Source organism: Vipera ursinii (assembly GCF_947247035.1).
Source record: "Vipera ursinii genome assembly, chromosome: 6".
NCBI lineage: Eukaryota > Metazoa > Chordata > Lepidosauria > Squamata > Viperidae > Vipera > Vipera ursinii.
The window spans coordinates 60,164,463-60,179,521 of NC_139515.1; the positions used below are offsets into that span (position 1 = coordinate 60,164,463).

General features: G+C 38.2%; 1 protein-coding gene across 1 annotated transcript; it reads right to left on the bottom strand.

Moving 5' to 3' along the window:
- Positions 1-1,221: 1,221 nt before the first annotated feature.
- Positions 1,222-11,523, bottom strand: RBX1 (ring-box 1). The gene is made up of 5 exons (XM_083365541.1): positions 11,364-11,523; positions 9,890-9,968; positions 3,692-3,762; positions 3,078-3,163; positions 1,222-1,370 (listed from the first exon to the last, which is right to left on the bottom strand). Exons 1-5 carry the CDS (start codon positions 11,439-11,441, stop codon positions 1,358-1,360), a joined length of 327 nt encoding a protein of 108 aa, XP_083221667.1. The 5' UTR covers positions 11,442-11,523; the 3' UTR covers positions 1,222-1,357.
- Between the last annotated feature and the right edge of the window lie 3,536 nt (positions 11,524-15,059).

Sequence of the window (15,059 nt, forward strand, 5' to 3'; positions counted from 1 at the left end):
TCCACCCTTCCCCTCCCCAAGCACCTCCCCCCCTTTAATTGTCAAATGAAACTATTTTTATTAGAGATTCATGAACATTTAAGACTCAATTATACAAATTTGTATAAAATATGCCTTAAAATGTGTTTAGAAGCTTTTGAGTGCTTTCTTATTCTCTGCATATATAGGACAAGAACAAATAATGTTACTAAAATTTCTGCCCTGCAAACATTTTGCTCTGCACCAGTCTGGATACCTGTGGATCAGAATAATTAAAATATTTTATATTCACCAGTCTGTGAGATATTACATGCCACTATACTATTTGCTTAAAAATTGTTTAAAAATTCCTACAACCAGGCTATATATGCATTTGTAGGGGTATTGAGAAGTTGTGAAAAATTATAAACTTCTGATCAGTTTTGTATCATCTTTTGGCAGTATTTTTATTTTATTTTAATTCCATTTATATCCCGCCCTTCTCCGAAGACTCAGGGCGGCTTACAAGCTTAGCAGTAGCCTTCATTCTATGTATATGCCTGCTTATTAGGGCTTTCACACACACCCCAGCGGCAGTATTACAAAGTCAGCTTAATTGCCCCCAACAATCTGGGTCCTCATTTTACCTACCTCGGAAGGATGGAAGGCTGAGTCAACCTTGAGCCTGGTGGGATGCGAACCTGCACTAATTGCAGGCAGCTGGTGTTACTTAAGGAGGCATTAGCCCACTGCTCCACCAAGGCTCTTTTTAATGTATGAACATTACTGTTATAAATCTGGATTTATTTCTGAAATCAGAAAAACCCACGATCAGATTCAAGCTGAATTGCTCATTGCTTATTGAAATTACCAGTTTTCTTTACTTGTTATATGAGCATCTTGTCTTAACTTAGAAAAACCTACCTTACTGGACTTCTCTAATTCCCCATAGGAATGATGTAGTTAATTTAGCATAGGTTTTGCTGTTGTAGATCATGAAACATGTTCTAGTATACTTACCTTTTGTAAGAAATGGAAAAGTGGCTTCTTATTGCTGATCTCTACAAGTTTTAAGTGTTATGATTTGATGACAGCTTCATTTGTTTACACAAGGGTTTTTGACCATGTGCTTTTTATAGGTTGCATTAGTCAACTGTATGCAAATTATGGATTATGTGTAAATAATTATTCAGAATATGTAATTGCAAGGAATTGATGACTAAAATAATTAAAGTTATGAAAATTCAAGAAGCAACTCAAACAGGAGACCAAAAAGGTTTATTATTACTCACAATGACTGCATTAAGAAAAAACAAAAATGGCATAACAAAATCAGCCCACTTGCACTGTGAAAGGCTTAAGTTAAGACAGAATAAACGTGGGGATCTTGGCTCTCCTGCTAATGTCCATACCTAGAAAAAAAAGTATTTTCCTTTTAGGACTAACCAGCAATTATGTCAGAATACAATCATTTTTCTAAGCTACAAAAAAATTATTTAGCTTTATAATTTATGGCAGGGATAAATTTATTTATTTATAGAACTGCTTATCTCATGTAACGATTCTAATTGGTTCAAAATAATCCATTGAAAATAATACATATATACATGTGTGTGTATATATGCATGCGTGCGCACGCGCACGCACGCACACACACACACACAAACACACACACCCCTCCTTCTGGCACCAGGCCAAACAGCTTCCCAACAAAACTCCCATCCTAGCATAAAGGAAAAGTCAGTCTCCATGGACTAACAGAAAGTTAAAAGGGTAAGATCCCTCAGATTTCAGATGGGGGGTCTACTCCAAAGGGCTGGGGCAGCCAGAAAAAAGACATGTCTCTGAAGTCCCATCAGATGACAACATTTAAGGGAAGGGGACCTGGAGTGCGCATATCTAACAAAGTGGGATGGGCAGATATTCTCAGGGATTTCCTGCAAATAACCTGGCCTGTGCATTATTTGGTTAGTACTTGGATTGGAGAACAATAGGAAATAGCAGGAAAGTTAGCTAAATTGGTTTTGAAAAAACGTACAAGAAAGTGTAAGTAAATCACTTCTGGTTGGTAAGAAAATTACACTGCTTGTTAATGGCTGTTTTGCACAAGCTGCCAGTTCTGCCATTTAAAAAGGAATGAAACGTCATGCTTATACCATATTTAACTGATGGGCACAGTTGATATGAAATGTATTGCACACTTTACATTACATGACACAGAATGTTCAAAATCTCTGTGAATCTTAAGCAATATTATCACCTTGCTCTGAAGTTCTATTGACTCTTTTGTTTATGATGCTGCGATTTTATTCTTTATATATTAATTAAGGTCAACAGAAATCTCTCAATGTTACAGAGATTGTATTGCTGCTTATTACAATAAATAAACACTGATACTTTATCAGATTTAACAGTCATTTGGCCATAAATGTTACTAATGTAGTTGCAAATCTGCCCCATTCTTTGGTTCCAAATCTGTATTTATCAAATTAAGTTTACAAATATACTTTATACTGTTATTGGTATCTTAATAGACATTAGATTAACTAACTTTATTTCCAAAAATGCTTAATCCTGAGTACAGGATTCTATTTTAAGCTCTACCGTTCCCAAGTTTTACCCTTAAGTTAAATTTGTATGTAAGCTGGAACAATATTATTGTATAGGTAATATTGTATAATGCACTTGAACCATTATTTAACTTGAATCACTGTATATTTAACTCAAATTTTGCTGCAGTAGGCTCCATTCTTAACTGTGGGTTATTCTTAAACCAGGGAATTTTTAACCTGAGGACTTGTACTCAATCATTCTACTTATGTAATGAAATATATGTGCAATCTTGAATATCTGCATACAAGTATATGCTATACTTTTATCAATGACAATTTTTTGCTGCCTAAAGGGTTAATTCATACATGCTCATGCATTTTCCCTTTAAGCAAATGTGGTAATGTTGTACTTCATCTACATCCCTTTAAAGCAGATGGAAGTGCCAATTTCAGCTTGCCAAAACACTCTTAATGTAACTCTACCTATAATCAAAACACCTAGCTGAAATTAGATATATGCTGTGGTTAACAATATTTCCGTTATTTAGGCAAGTGTATGATACTTACTTCTGAAACTCCCATTCTCGATTATCTAATGGGCATACCTGTCGAGTCTTAAGCCAGCGGGAAATGCAATGAAAATGGAAAGCATGCTAAAAAAAAAAGGGGGGGGGAAAGTTATGAAAATAGCATGCTGTAAACTTTTTTATTTCTATTTTTACTTTGTAGAATTGCTTCAGAGGATGATGAGATCAGCAGCATATTCGGGGTAAAAATTATCACCAGGAATTACAAGGCAAAGCCTGATATATAGATCTCCACCCTCTATGTGACCCATCCTCTCAGCTTTTAGCTTTCTATTTAATCCTTTTAATTTTAATTGCTTTGTATTATGTTTTTTACCTTTTTATTGTAAGCTGCCCAGAGTCACTATATCAATGAGATGGGCAGCATAAAAAAAATAGTAAATAAATACAATAGTTTCAACTAAATACAATAGAGTAAACAAGTTTCAATTATGTTACAAAGGAGAATGCTATTAGGTTCACTGCATTCCTCCAAATTTAGAAGCTGGTTGTACATATTTTGCTTAAGACTTTGTAATCTTTTTATTACTGGAAATAATTATTAGTAATTCGAATAATAAATGTATTTAAATAGTATAAAAATAGATTCCTTACATTACAAACACCCCACGCAACAGTGCATTCTTCAGAGGTAGCTGATGCTTGGTTAGCTTGGCATTCTATACCTGCAAGAACAAGAACAACATTAATGTTAGGATTCATAGCTATTTATTTGAATAGCTGAAACAAGAACCTGTGACAACAAGTATGTTCTCTGCTAAATGTGGGACTGGAGAAATGAGACAGCTATATTGCATGAGTAACAAAAAAGGCTTAATAAGACATAATAGACAATTTCTCCATTTATTTTCATTACATCATAAGAAGCTATAGAAGCCAACAGACCAAGCATACAACCTTGATTTTCATAATCATAGTGACATGGACTAATGTGTCCATGCATGACTGGAATGAGTCTTAAAGCCCCCCCCGAAAGGGGGGGGGGCTGGGCATAAAAATATTCCTTCTACTAGAATATACTTCATGGATGTGTAACTGATAGCTCTCCAAAGGCTGAGTGCAGCCCTAAATGCCTTCAAATACTGCCATCAAATAATAATTTGCAATGTGACAGAAAGGGAAAATTAGTAAAAACACTGGCATAATTATGCTATCTACATTTAGCTAATGTAATTTAAACGAATTCTATTTATTTAATGTGGTATACTTGCTATTGAAATCTCTTAACAGTTTACAATAAATTTAATATCAAGACATTAAAAATAGATAAAATAAGTAAAAAGAAAACGAATCAAGAGGAATAACAATATTTCAGACTCAATGATTTTTTTTTGCAAATGGCAAAGGAAATTTATTAATTTGAATCATTAATTTGAATTTTGAATGGTTATTTACTGCAAATCTCAAAATTCAGAAATGGTGCTCAAGGCAAATTGGGATTATCTTTCGTCCGGTCTCCAACCTTCGCTTTCTTGCGAAGGTTGTTGAGAATGTGGTGGCGCATCAGCTCCCCCTGGTTCTGGATGAAGCGGATTATCTAGACCCGTCCCAATTGGGTTTCAGGCCCGGGTACAGCACGGAGACGGCATTGGTCGCTCTGGTGAATGATCTCTGGAGGGCCCGGAACAGAGGACATTCCTCTGTCCTAGTCCTATTAGACCTCTCGGCGGCTTTCAATACCATCGACCATGGTATCCTGCTGCAGCGTGTCAGGGGATTGGGAGTGGGAGGCACAGTTCTTCAGTGGTTCTCCTCCTATCTCCTGGGACGCTCGCAGTCGGTGTTGGCAGGAGGGCAGAGGTCAACCCCAAGGGCTCTCGTTTGTGGAGTTCCTCAGGGGTCGGTCCTCTCGCCTCTCCTGTTCAACATCTATATGAAACCGCTGGGTGAGATCATTCGTGGTTTTGGAGTTGGATATCATCAGTACGCCGATGATACCCAGCTTTTCATTTCGACCCCAAACCACCCCAGTGATGCCCTCGACGTGATGTCCCGTTGCCTGGAGGCGGTTCGGGTCTGGATGGGGAGGAACAGACTTCAGTTCAACCCTGACAAGAATGAGTAGTTGTACATTCCGGCATCCCGGGACATTCAAAATATTCCACCTCTTTCTATGGGGGGTGAGTTTTTACCCCCCGTGGATAGGGCTCGCAACTTGGGAGTCCTCCTAGATTCACGGCTTACCCTGGAAGACCATATAGTAGCCGTGACTAGGGGAGGCTTTCGCCCAGGTTCGCCTGGTGCGCCAGTTGCGGCCCTATCTGGACCGGGATGCCCTGTGTACGGTCACTCATGCGCTCGTGACCTCTCGCCTGGACTACTGCAATGCTCTTTACATGGGGCTCCCCTTGAAGACCACTCGGAGGCTCCAACTGGTACAGAATGCGGCCGCGAGAGTTGTCTTGGGAGTTTCCCGGTACTCCCATGTTACACCTTTGCTCCGCGAGCTGCATTGGTTACCAGTTGTCTTCCGGGTGAGATTCAAGGTTTTGGTTATGGTCTCCAGAGTACCTTGGGGACCACCTGCTGCCGGCGTCAACTTCCCTCCGCCCTGTGCGTTCCCACAGAGGGCCTCCTCAGGGTGCCTCCGGTCAGAGAATGTCGGCTGGTGGCCCCCAGGGGGAGGGCCTTCTCTGTGGGCGCTCCGGCTTTATGGAACCAACTGCCGGTTGAGCTCCGGACGGCACCGGACCTTCGCTCCTTCCGGCGCAGTCTGAAGACCCATTTATTTGAACAAGCTGGCCTGGCCTGATGGGGGATGTTAGGGTTTTTAATGGGTTTTTATATTGTTACTGTTTTATCTGGGTGATTATTTAATTCTCTTTTAATTTTTGTATTTCCTATTTATATGTGCCCTGTTCACCGCCCTGAGTCCCTCGGGAGAAGGGCGGTATATAAATTTAATAAATGAAATGAAATGAAATTATCAATTTATTTTTGGCAAATTATGTTCACCAAAATAGTTCATAGGAAGAATATGAACTGCCTTTGGCAGAAAACTAAGGATTGCATATGGGTCTTCACAAGCAGAGTTGAAATTTAACTACATTTTGAATCCATGATTCTGATTCTTAAGGACAATCAAATGCTATTAAAAACAAGCTACAGTATTTATAATACAATATTTGTGTCATAAACCACTGTGAATTCCATTTTACTTTTGTAGCTTTAATTTCCTAGCCTTTATCAAGTAACCATTCATTCAGGGCACTAGTTAAGCTGAAAAAGAGAAAGAGAACTAGATTCCATTAGAAGCAACTTAATTCCAAATTACTATTTGATTTTTCTCAGCAATTATTGTAAATTTTAAACCAATAAAAACTTGTAGCATCTTGTAGCAATATTTTATGGAGTTGAAAATTTCGCAACCAAATTCTAGAGTCCACTTATATTCTAAAAACCATGTTATTTATACCATTTCTACTGCCCAGTTTTATATAGGGGTTTCAGAACAATGAGACAGTAGATAATATCAAAAAGTTAAGATTGCTGTAATGTGCCATACCTGGGGCATCATGTATATACAGTCAGGTCCAGAAATATTGGGACATCGACACAATTCTAACATCTTTGGCTCTATACACCACCACAATGGATTTGGAATGAAACAAACACAATGTGTTTTAACTGCAGACTGTCAGCTTTAATTTGAGGGTATTTACATCCAACTCAGGTGAACGGTGTAGGAATTACAACAGTTGGCATATGTGCCTCCCACTTGGTAAGGGACCAATAGTAATGGGACAGAATAATAATCATAAATCAAACTTTCCCTTTTTAATACTTGGTTGCAAATCCTTTGCAGACAATCACAACCTGAAGTCTGGAATGCATAGACATCACCAGACGCTGGGTTTCATCCCTGGTGATGCTCTGCCAGGCCTCTACTGCAACTATCTTCAGTTCCTGCTTGTTCTTGGGGCATTTTCCCTTCAGTTTTGTCTTCAGCAAGTGAAATGCATGCTCAATGGGATTCAGGTCAGGTGAGTGACTTGGCCATTGCATAACATTCCACTTCTGTCCCTTCATAAACTCTTTGGTTGCTTTTGTAGTATGCTTTGGGTCATTGTCTATCTGCACTGTGAAGCGCCGTCCAATGAGTTCTGTAGCATTTGGCTGAATGTGAGCAGATAATATTGCCCGAAACACGTCAGACTACATCCTGCTGCTTTTGTCAGCAGTCACATCATCAATAAATACAAGAGAAACAGTTCCATTGGCAGCCATACATGCCCACGCCATGACACTACCACCACCATGCTTCACTGATGAGGTGGTATGCTTAGGATCATGAGCAGTTCCTTTCCTTCTCCATACTCTTCTCTTCCCATCACTCTGGTACAAGTTGATCTTGGTCTCATCTGTCCATAGGATGTTGTTCCAGAACTGTGAAGGCTTTTTTAGATGTCATTTGGCAAACTCTAATCTGGTGAACCCTCTGTATTCACTCTGGTGAAGTCTTCTCTTGATTGTTGACTTTGACACACATACACCTACCGCCTGGAGTGTTCTTGATCTGGCCAACTGTTGTGAAGGGTGTTTTCTTCACCAGGGAAAGAATTCTTCGGTCATCCACCACAGTTGTTTTCCGTGGTCTCCTGGGTCTTTTGGTGTTGCTGAGCTCACTGGTGCGTTCCTTCTTTTTGAGAATGTTCTAAACAGTTATTTTGGCAACGCCTAATGTTCTTGCTATCTCTCTGATGGGTTTGTTTTGTTTCTTCAGCCTAATGATGGCTTGCTTCACTGATAGTGACAGCTCTTTGGATCTCATCTTGAGAGTTGACAGCAACAGATTCCAAATGCAAATAGCACACTTGAAATGAACTCTGGGCCTTTTATCTGCACATTGTAATTGGGTAATGATGGAATATCACACACCTGGTCATGGAACAGCTGAGAAGCCAATTGTCCCATTACTATTGGTCCCTTACCAAGTGGGAGGCACATATGCTAACTGTTGTAATTCCTACACCGTTCACCTGAGTTGGATGTAAATACCCTCAAGTTAAAGCTGACAGTCTGCTATTAAAGCACATTGTGTTTGTTTCATTCCAAATCCATTGTGGTGGTGTATAGAGCCAAAGATGTTAGAATTGTGTTGATGTCCCAATATTTCTGGACCTGACTGTATATGTATATAATCTTTAACTAGCTATTTCCTAAAAACCATAAAATCAGATTTTAGATACCTAAATACACCAGGATTTTTCTAACCTAAGAATGAAGAGCCCTTTTAATCTGAGATCCCCATTTTCTCAAAGGAAGTAATCAGGGTCATACCAGCAAAGGTAGGTTTTATCATGTTTACCTCTTTCCTTCTGTGATGAACATAGACAAATGTACATTTGGAATACGGTTGCAGAATGGTTTAATTTCATTTATTTGGTTGAATATACATAATATGGCCATTTTAACACCAAAGGATAGATTTGAAACAAACAGGCACAGATCTAGTTTTCACTGTATATCTATATGAATCCATTTAGAAACACAAAAATATCCTCACAATACTTGTTCATGTGGTAATATGTATATTCAGGGTCATGTTTCTTCCCTTTCTCATTTTTTCCTGTTTTCTGTCAATTTGAAAGGTTATTTTATTGTTCTGTAAATGGTTTTTCTGTTTTCAACATTAGAAGCATCTAATCAAAAAAGCGAAAAATGAAGAGGTACTACATTTGTTAGATTTTAGCAGCTTATATTTTGGTTTGACAGAAATTAAGCATTTTAAGTAAACACAATCAATGTATTTATAATTACCGTTTGAATAAACCTTTTTCATTTTTCTATTCATAGTTTCATAAGCAAACCAAGTTGATATAATCTGTCAAATCCTTAAAAATGATCTATTCTTCCATTTCCTCCCAAATTTGTTTTTCACCTAGAAAAACAGGTTTTCTATTCTTATTTCAAAGTTCTGGGACATTCATATTTTTATATGCATCACTGGTTAGTTCTTATCTGCAATCCTAGTAAGCTGGATATCCCTTCCTAAGTGTAAAAAGGATGGCGATATGCATACAGACAGTTTCACATTAACATTTAACACCACTATTTTATAAATGGCTCAGCAGTCAACTGGCAGACAGTATAATGCATTTAGCTTAGTTGTAATATATTTGTGGCTTCTTGATCTAAATTTCATCTTTGGATTACTCTTTAAGAAAGATGTACAGAGTATATAGCAATATTACAAATCTGAGGTTAGCATTAGAGTACCAGGGTTGTCCCTAAGGAAAACATATATGATGTATCAGCCCAAGAATGGTGTTGGCCTCCAAGATGATATGCTCCTTCAGTAAATCTACAAGCACTGCCAGATAAGGTATGTATTCCTGCAGTGGAAATACAATATATGTCCATTTAAAACAGATAATCTCTGGATTCCTGATACAGTAACAAATCCTGGATGCATCTAGCCATTCCTTTCAGCTAGCTTTTTTATGCCATATTATGTGAAACAATCTGGGCATATTTTTTTCAAGAATCTTATCAATATTCTGAAGCAGGGAAGGAAAATTGATCACACAGAAAAGATACAGGAAGAGATGTTTTACTACAATCTGCATCAAATTGTTATCTTGACAGAATTTATGAAATCCATTACAGCAGATCTCCAGTATTTTCAGTAAATTAACAGAAGGCTTTATGTCACACTTCACAAGGTTCTTCTAGTTTCCATTTGAAGTTATTTTTTCATTATGTCACTGGACTTTTCTATTAGTCTTTGCACATCTGTAATTATAGGACTTGCAATGCACAAACACATATATTCTCTCTACAAGTACTCACAGAGATCCATAATATGGTTTCTGCATATTGCACAGTTGTCAACCACGATGTCCCAAGCCCAGAGAGCAACTGCATTCCACTATAAAAAGAGACATTTAAGTGCATATAAGTATCTACAAAAAATAAATTTTGCCTATTTCCTCCATCATCCCTGACCCAATATTTTATTCAGTATGTTTTATTGAACAGCAATACACAGAATCAATCGTATCTAGTTATTTTATTAACACTTTTCATTCAGTCCCAGTGATTTTTCCCAACCACTAGTGTTATTGTACAAATGTATTCTATTGTTCTCATTAACAAAAAAACCCCAAAGCCTTATTCATATTTCATATTAAGCCATACTTGATTTAACTATGGATTACATGCTAAAGTTTCAAACTACTGTTTCCAAATTACCATATTAATACATCATGTTAATCCAAATCAAATAAGGTATGTGTATGTGAACCCCATACAAGAAATATAAAACAAAAAAACATTTTCAATAACCAGTGGATCATTAAAGCTGAGCCAGTACCTTTTTCTCAGTCTGACTCAATACATATGCTAAAAGCTACAATATAGTAATATTTAATGTTTTAATAATTTAACGCACATTAGTTACATCCATTTTAATAGCAATTAAATTTGACTTTTTTCCTTCAATGTGCCCTCCAATTAGAAAAGATTGTTTTGTAACTCAAAATTGAAAAAATGTTATTTCAAGTAAATATAACTAAATTTTGCTGCAGTTGCTTTCAGTCTCTGTTAGCAAAGATTACTTTTAAGCATTTCACTTTCCTTTACTATGAAATTTCAGAAGAATTATTGTTCCATGGAGATGGTCCTATATACATCTTTGTCTTTAGCTTTTACTCCAATTAGCCAACCACAGTGACAGCTACAAGTATCCTTACAAATCACCTGTAGTCTCATACACACCTAACACTTTCATTTCTAGTGAACTAAGTTGTGGGACTATGTCATAAGGACATATATTGATTGGAAATTAATATGTTCATATTTACAAACATTGCCATATACATGTAGGTTAGGAAGACCGATTGGTATGACGTTAGAACGGAGCAAGAAGGGCCAATTCCCTGATGTATCATTTATCCAGTATTTTTTTGGTCACAGATCTGACTGTCCCGTCCCCCCGCCCCCCGCAAGCATCCCAAATCAAAGAACTACGAGAGCTGGTAATCGAAATGCCGTCTTTAAAAAGCCTAGTGACTAGTTTAGTCCACCGGTAAACTTGTCCCTCACTTTCGTATCATCCCTCTCTTCTTCCCATAGCCTTTCGCACGGAGCCACGCAACACTTGGCGGCTCATTCCCACGCATGACAGCCCCTTCTCAAACTCGGTCCAGGAGGATGCTGCCTAATCTAAACATCTGCCCATTCACATATAATAAAGAAGCGACACCCTCTCTAGTCCGTTCGGCTTCGTTACCATTACAGGTCAAATCGCTTTCCCTTTTCTCACCTTCTTTACTTCAAAGCGCTTTTTACCGGCACCACTGTTTGTCCCACTTGGAGTATCAACATCCATCGCGGCAGCCATTTTGGACGAGGAAATCCCTGCAGCGGTGTACCCTCAACCCGCATGCGCGTGACTAAATATAAAAGCCACGCGATAGCTTCCTCCCCCCCTTAATATTGTAATGTTCGGTGGCTGACACCCTCCCCTTCCTACAAGCAGGTGTGAACGAAAAGGGAGCGCGAGGTGGGGCCTGATCACGTCCCACTTCCCTCTTAAAGGCGCTGGCCAAGGCGGGGCCCTTTACGCAGGCCCTCGCGTACTCTTCGCTGTCGCTCATCGCCGGTTGCCCGACGCTGGTAGGGAGGGTGGAGGAAGCGGGGTAGAGCCTCGTAGACGCTCGTTTAAAGAGATACTCCCGAATTACTCAACGTCAGTTGATCTCAGCCGCAGAAAAGGCAGGCTTTCCAAATCTGGTGGCCCTACCTTTTATTTCCTTGTTGCCAACTAGTGATTGTCGGGATTCGCGCGGCCCGAAATAAACACATGGGGATAATTAAAGGGGGGGGTTAAGCGAGAGGGAGGCTGATAAAATAGAAGGTGCAGTAGCCCAAATCTATAGCGCTAAGGAAGGGCCAAGTCACGCCACTCGGAGCTTCAGAACCAAGTGCTAAGAGTCGCCCCTATAAATTTCGAGTGAGTCGCAGCGTTGGCAGTTCATCTGGTCTCTGCAAAATCCGCCCCAGCCCGCGTCGGAACTCTCTTCTTACTGCCTGAATGTTTTACGTGCATCCTGTCTGCTGTACCCCCAATTAGCAACTTGATTTAACTAGGGTTTGCAAAACTGATTTTTTTTCTACGATCGATTTCAAAACATTGCACCGCGGCACTAAGCCGCCGTCTCCCCGGATGCTTTGTTCCGTCCTTCAATAGATTTTTGCACAAATGTGTCCCAAGATCTGGTTTCAGTCGATCGCGTGCAAAATACATTTGCGGCCCAAGCCAGCAGAATCACGTTACCGTCCTCGAAAAGCCCTACTAATTTGAATTGCACTTTCAACGAACTAAATATTAGGACGACAATCGTATATAGCTGTCCGTCTTCTCAACATGCTAAATCACAAACAAGTCTCGCTGAACTCCGCGCTTGGTCTTTGCATTGTATCGTCCCTGTAGAGATGGCATCTTGGCATATCCATAAAAACTCGTTTGTTCTCTCAGTTTTTGACTTTGATATAATAATTTGAAATTGCCCCTGATTCTGATTACCAAGCAAGCGAAATAAAACAAGGGAGCCAAAAAAGAGAGAAGGGGCTTAAAAGTCACAGTCATAAATAAACCAAAGATTAAAATCCTATACAGGTAATTAAAATTATTAAAATTCCACTATGAATACTATTCTCAGTTGCTTCCCCCTCTATCAGCAGCCTGCATGGCTGACTTCATGAAGCTACATCCAAGAAAATGGATCTAAATTGTTAAGGCGTATAGAGAGGCCTGTTTCAAACGCAAAAAGACTGAATTATACCTTTTACATAATATAGAAAAACTTCAGCATTTGAAAAAGAATCTTTACTTTTCCTTGACACTTCTTTTTCCTTTTAAAAAATGAGGAAACTGAGGAAACTCAAAATGTTTTTTTACCAACTTCCACATTATCTGAATCATTAAATCATAACCTATGTAAAAGTATTTTTTGAAACTTATTTTTTCATATATCAATCTTTCCTCTCAAGTAACTGCTTCTTTGGTACTTACATGGCTTAACCTCTACATACTTTAGGCTTGGAATAACACCCGTGCCTAAAAATGTAATTACTATTAATAGGCATACAATCTTAGCTTTCCCAACTAAATTAGCTAAAACCTTTGAGGAGGGAGAGCAAAAGCCAGCAAAAAAAGAAAAAAAGTTACCCAAAATTGGCATGCAATCCTTTACATCAGTTTTGTCAAACTGCCTGCCCACTGGACAGATGCATCATACTGAAAGTGCACCCACCTCATTGCTGGCATTGGGAAAAAGTCACAATACTTTTGCGCGATGGCACGAATTTGACATGCCTGCTTTACATAAACCTTTCTGTGAATAATCACTCAACAAGTATGTTGAAGTAAACATGCACAGAAATTTCACCTAGATTGTTGTATGCTAACATATCAATTAGTATAGAACAATTAGTGCAGCTCTAAAGCTGTATATGGCTCATGGCCTAATTTTAATAGTCTTCTGTAAAGAGGTCAGTTTGGATCTCAGTGATGAAAGTGTTTTTCCTTTAAAATTTGAAAACTGACAGTCAGAGGATGAGTAAGTAGCTCAGAAGGAAATAGAAAAGGGGGTTTCTAGCCATTTTTCTTCTGCTGCTGTCTACTTATTGTGGCCCTAAATTTTAAAAAGAAAAGGCTATGTCTAAACCTGAAATAAATTCAAGACTATAGCCATACTGTAGCCACTTCAGATTTAAGAAGTGTCATGTTATTATAGAATTATAGACCCAAGTTACTCACAACTCAAGGGTTTTTTTTTAGACTTTAAAGGCTTATCAAGAATTAATACTTGAAGAGAAGTAACACTGTTTTAGATCCATGGAAATGTGTATTAAATAGAAAATAAAAGGACTCTCAAGTATTTCATTCTTTCCTGCTTTTAAAACAATGGAAATGCCATGAAAATGGCCTGGAAAAGAAGGCAAGGCTCCTTGAAATAAGTTTATAGCGCCCCTTTCTTTGTTACCTGGAAGGTACTTTTTTCAATGTAGAGTATCGTTAAGTTTCTGATTATCTGTACAAACTGTTAATTAAAATTAAAGTTTAGTTTTATTAGCAGTATAGATTATGTAGTTCTCCAGCATATTAGAAACTACTATTTTGCTAGATACTAAAAAAAAGAAAAGGTTCTCCAGTCCTTTTCACTTTGAAAGTATTATAACTGAGTAAAATCTTCATATGATATCTCAAAGGAATTGTGCTTTTTGATAAAGGGCTGCCGTTACATTAGCCCCATAATTTTTCTCAAAACCCAAATATTCTATGGGGATAAACTACCAACCTTCTTCCAGTTGACATAGGAAAAAACTATTACAAAAAGGATGCAACCAAGTAGTATAATGACTACTTATATATGGTACTAATCAGGTTAGTTATTAAAGAGATGCAATTGGCCTTTCTGTGTTCATTGGCATCCATAAAAATGGATCAAAGGGAATTCTGTGTATGTCAAGGTTACATAGCAGAAAGAACATGAACTGGCTCTACCTATGAAAGCAAACGTTTTTCAAAAGATGTGTGGTTAAATTTAGGTGTCATTCTTTCTTAAAAATATGCATTATTTTATCTATATGTAAGTAGTCTGACATATGATCCCAATTGGAATAGTAATTTGGATTCTTAAGCTATGTGGTAATTAAAGTGAATTATCACGTGACAACTTCATTTTATAGCCATTTTTACTTTGGTCCTTAAGCCCATCACTGCATTTGCTTTGTGAATCATCTGGCTGTTAAGTGAATTATGCTATCACTTAGCAAATCCTGATTCCCCAATTGATTTTGCTTGTTAGAAGCAGGCTGGGAAGGTTGCAAATTGCGATCACATGACCACAGATGTTGCAACTATTGTAAATGCAAGCTAGTTGCTAATCACCTGAATTGCAATCATATGACCATAGGGAAGGTGCAACAATTGTAACTTTGGGGAGTGGTCTTT

What these genes read in the sequence shown, in the direction of transcription:
- RBX1 (XM_083365541.1), bottom strand. Translation starts at nt 11,441, where the DNA reads ATGGCTGCCGCGATGGATGTTGATACTCCAAGTGGGACAAACAGTGGT. An exon ending in AGCGCTTTGAAGTAAAGAAG is followed by an intron (nt 9,969 to 11,363) that starts GTGAGAAAAGGG and finishes CTCTTTTTATAG; the next exon opens with TGGAATGCAGTTGCTCTCTG. An exon ending in AAACCATATTATGGATCTCT is followed by an intron (nt 3,763 to 9,889) that starts GTGAGTACTTGT and finishes TTGTTCTTGCAG; the next exon opens with GTATAGAATGCCAAGCTAAC.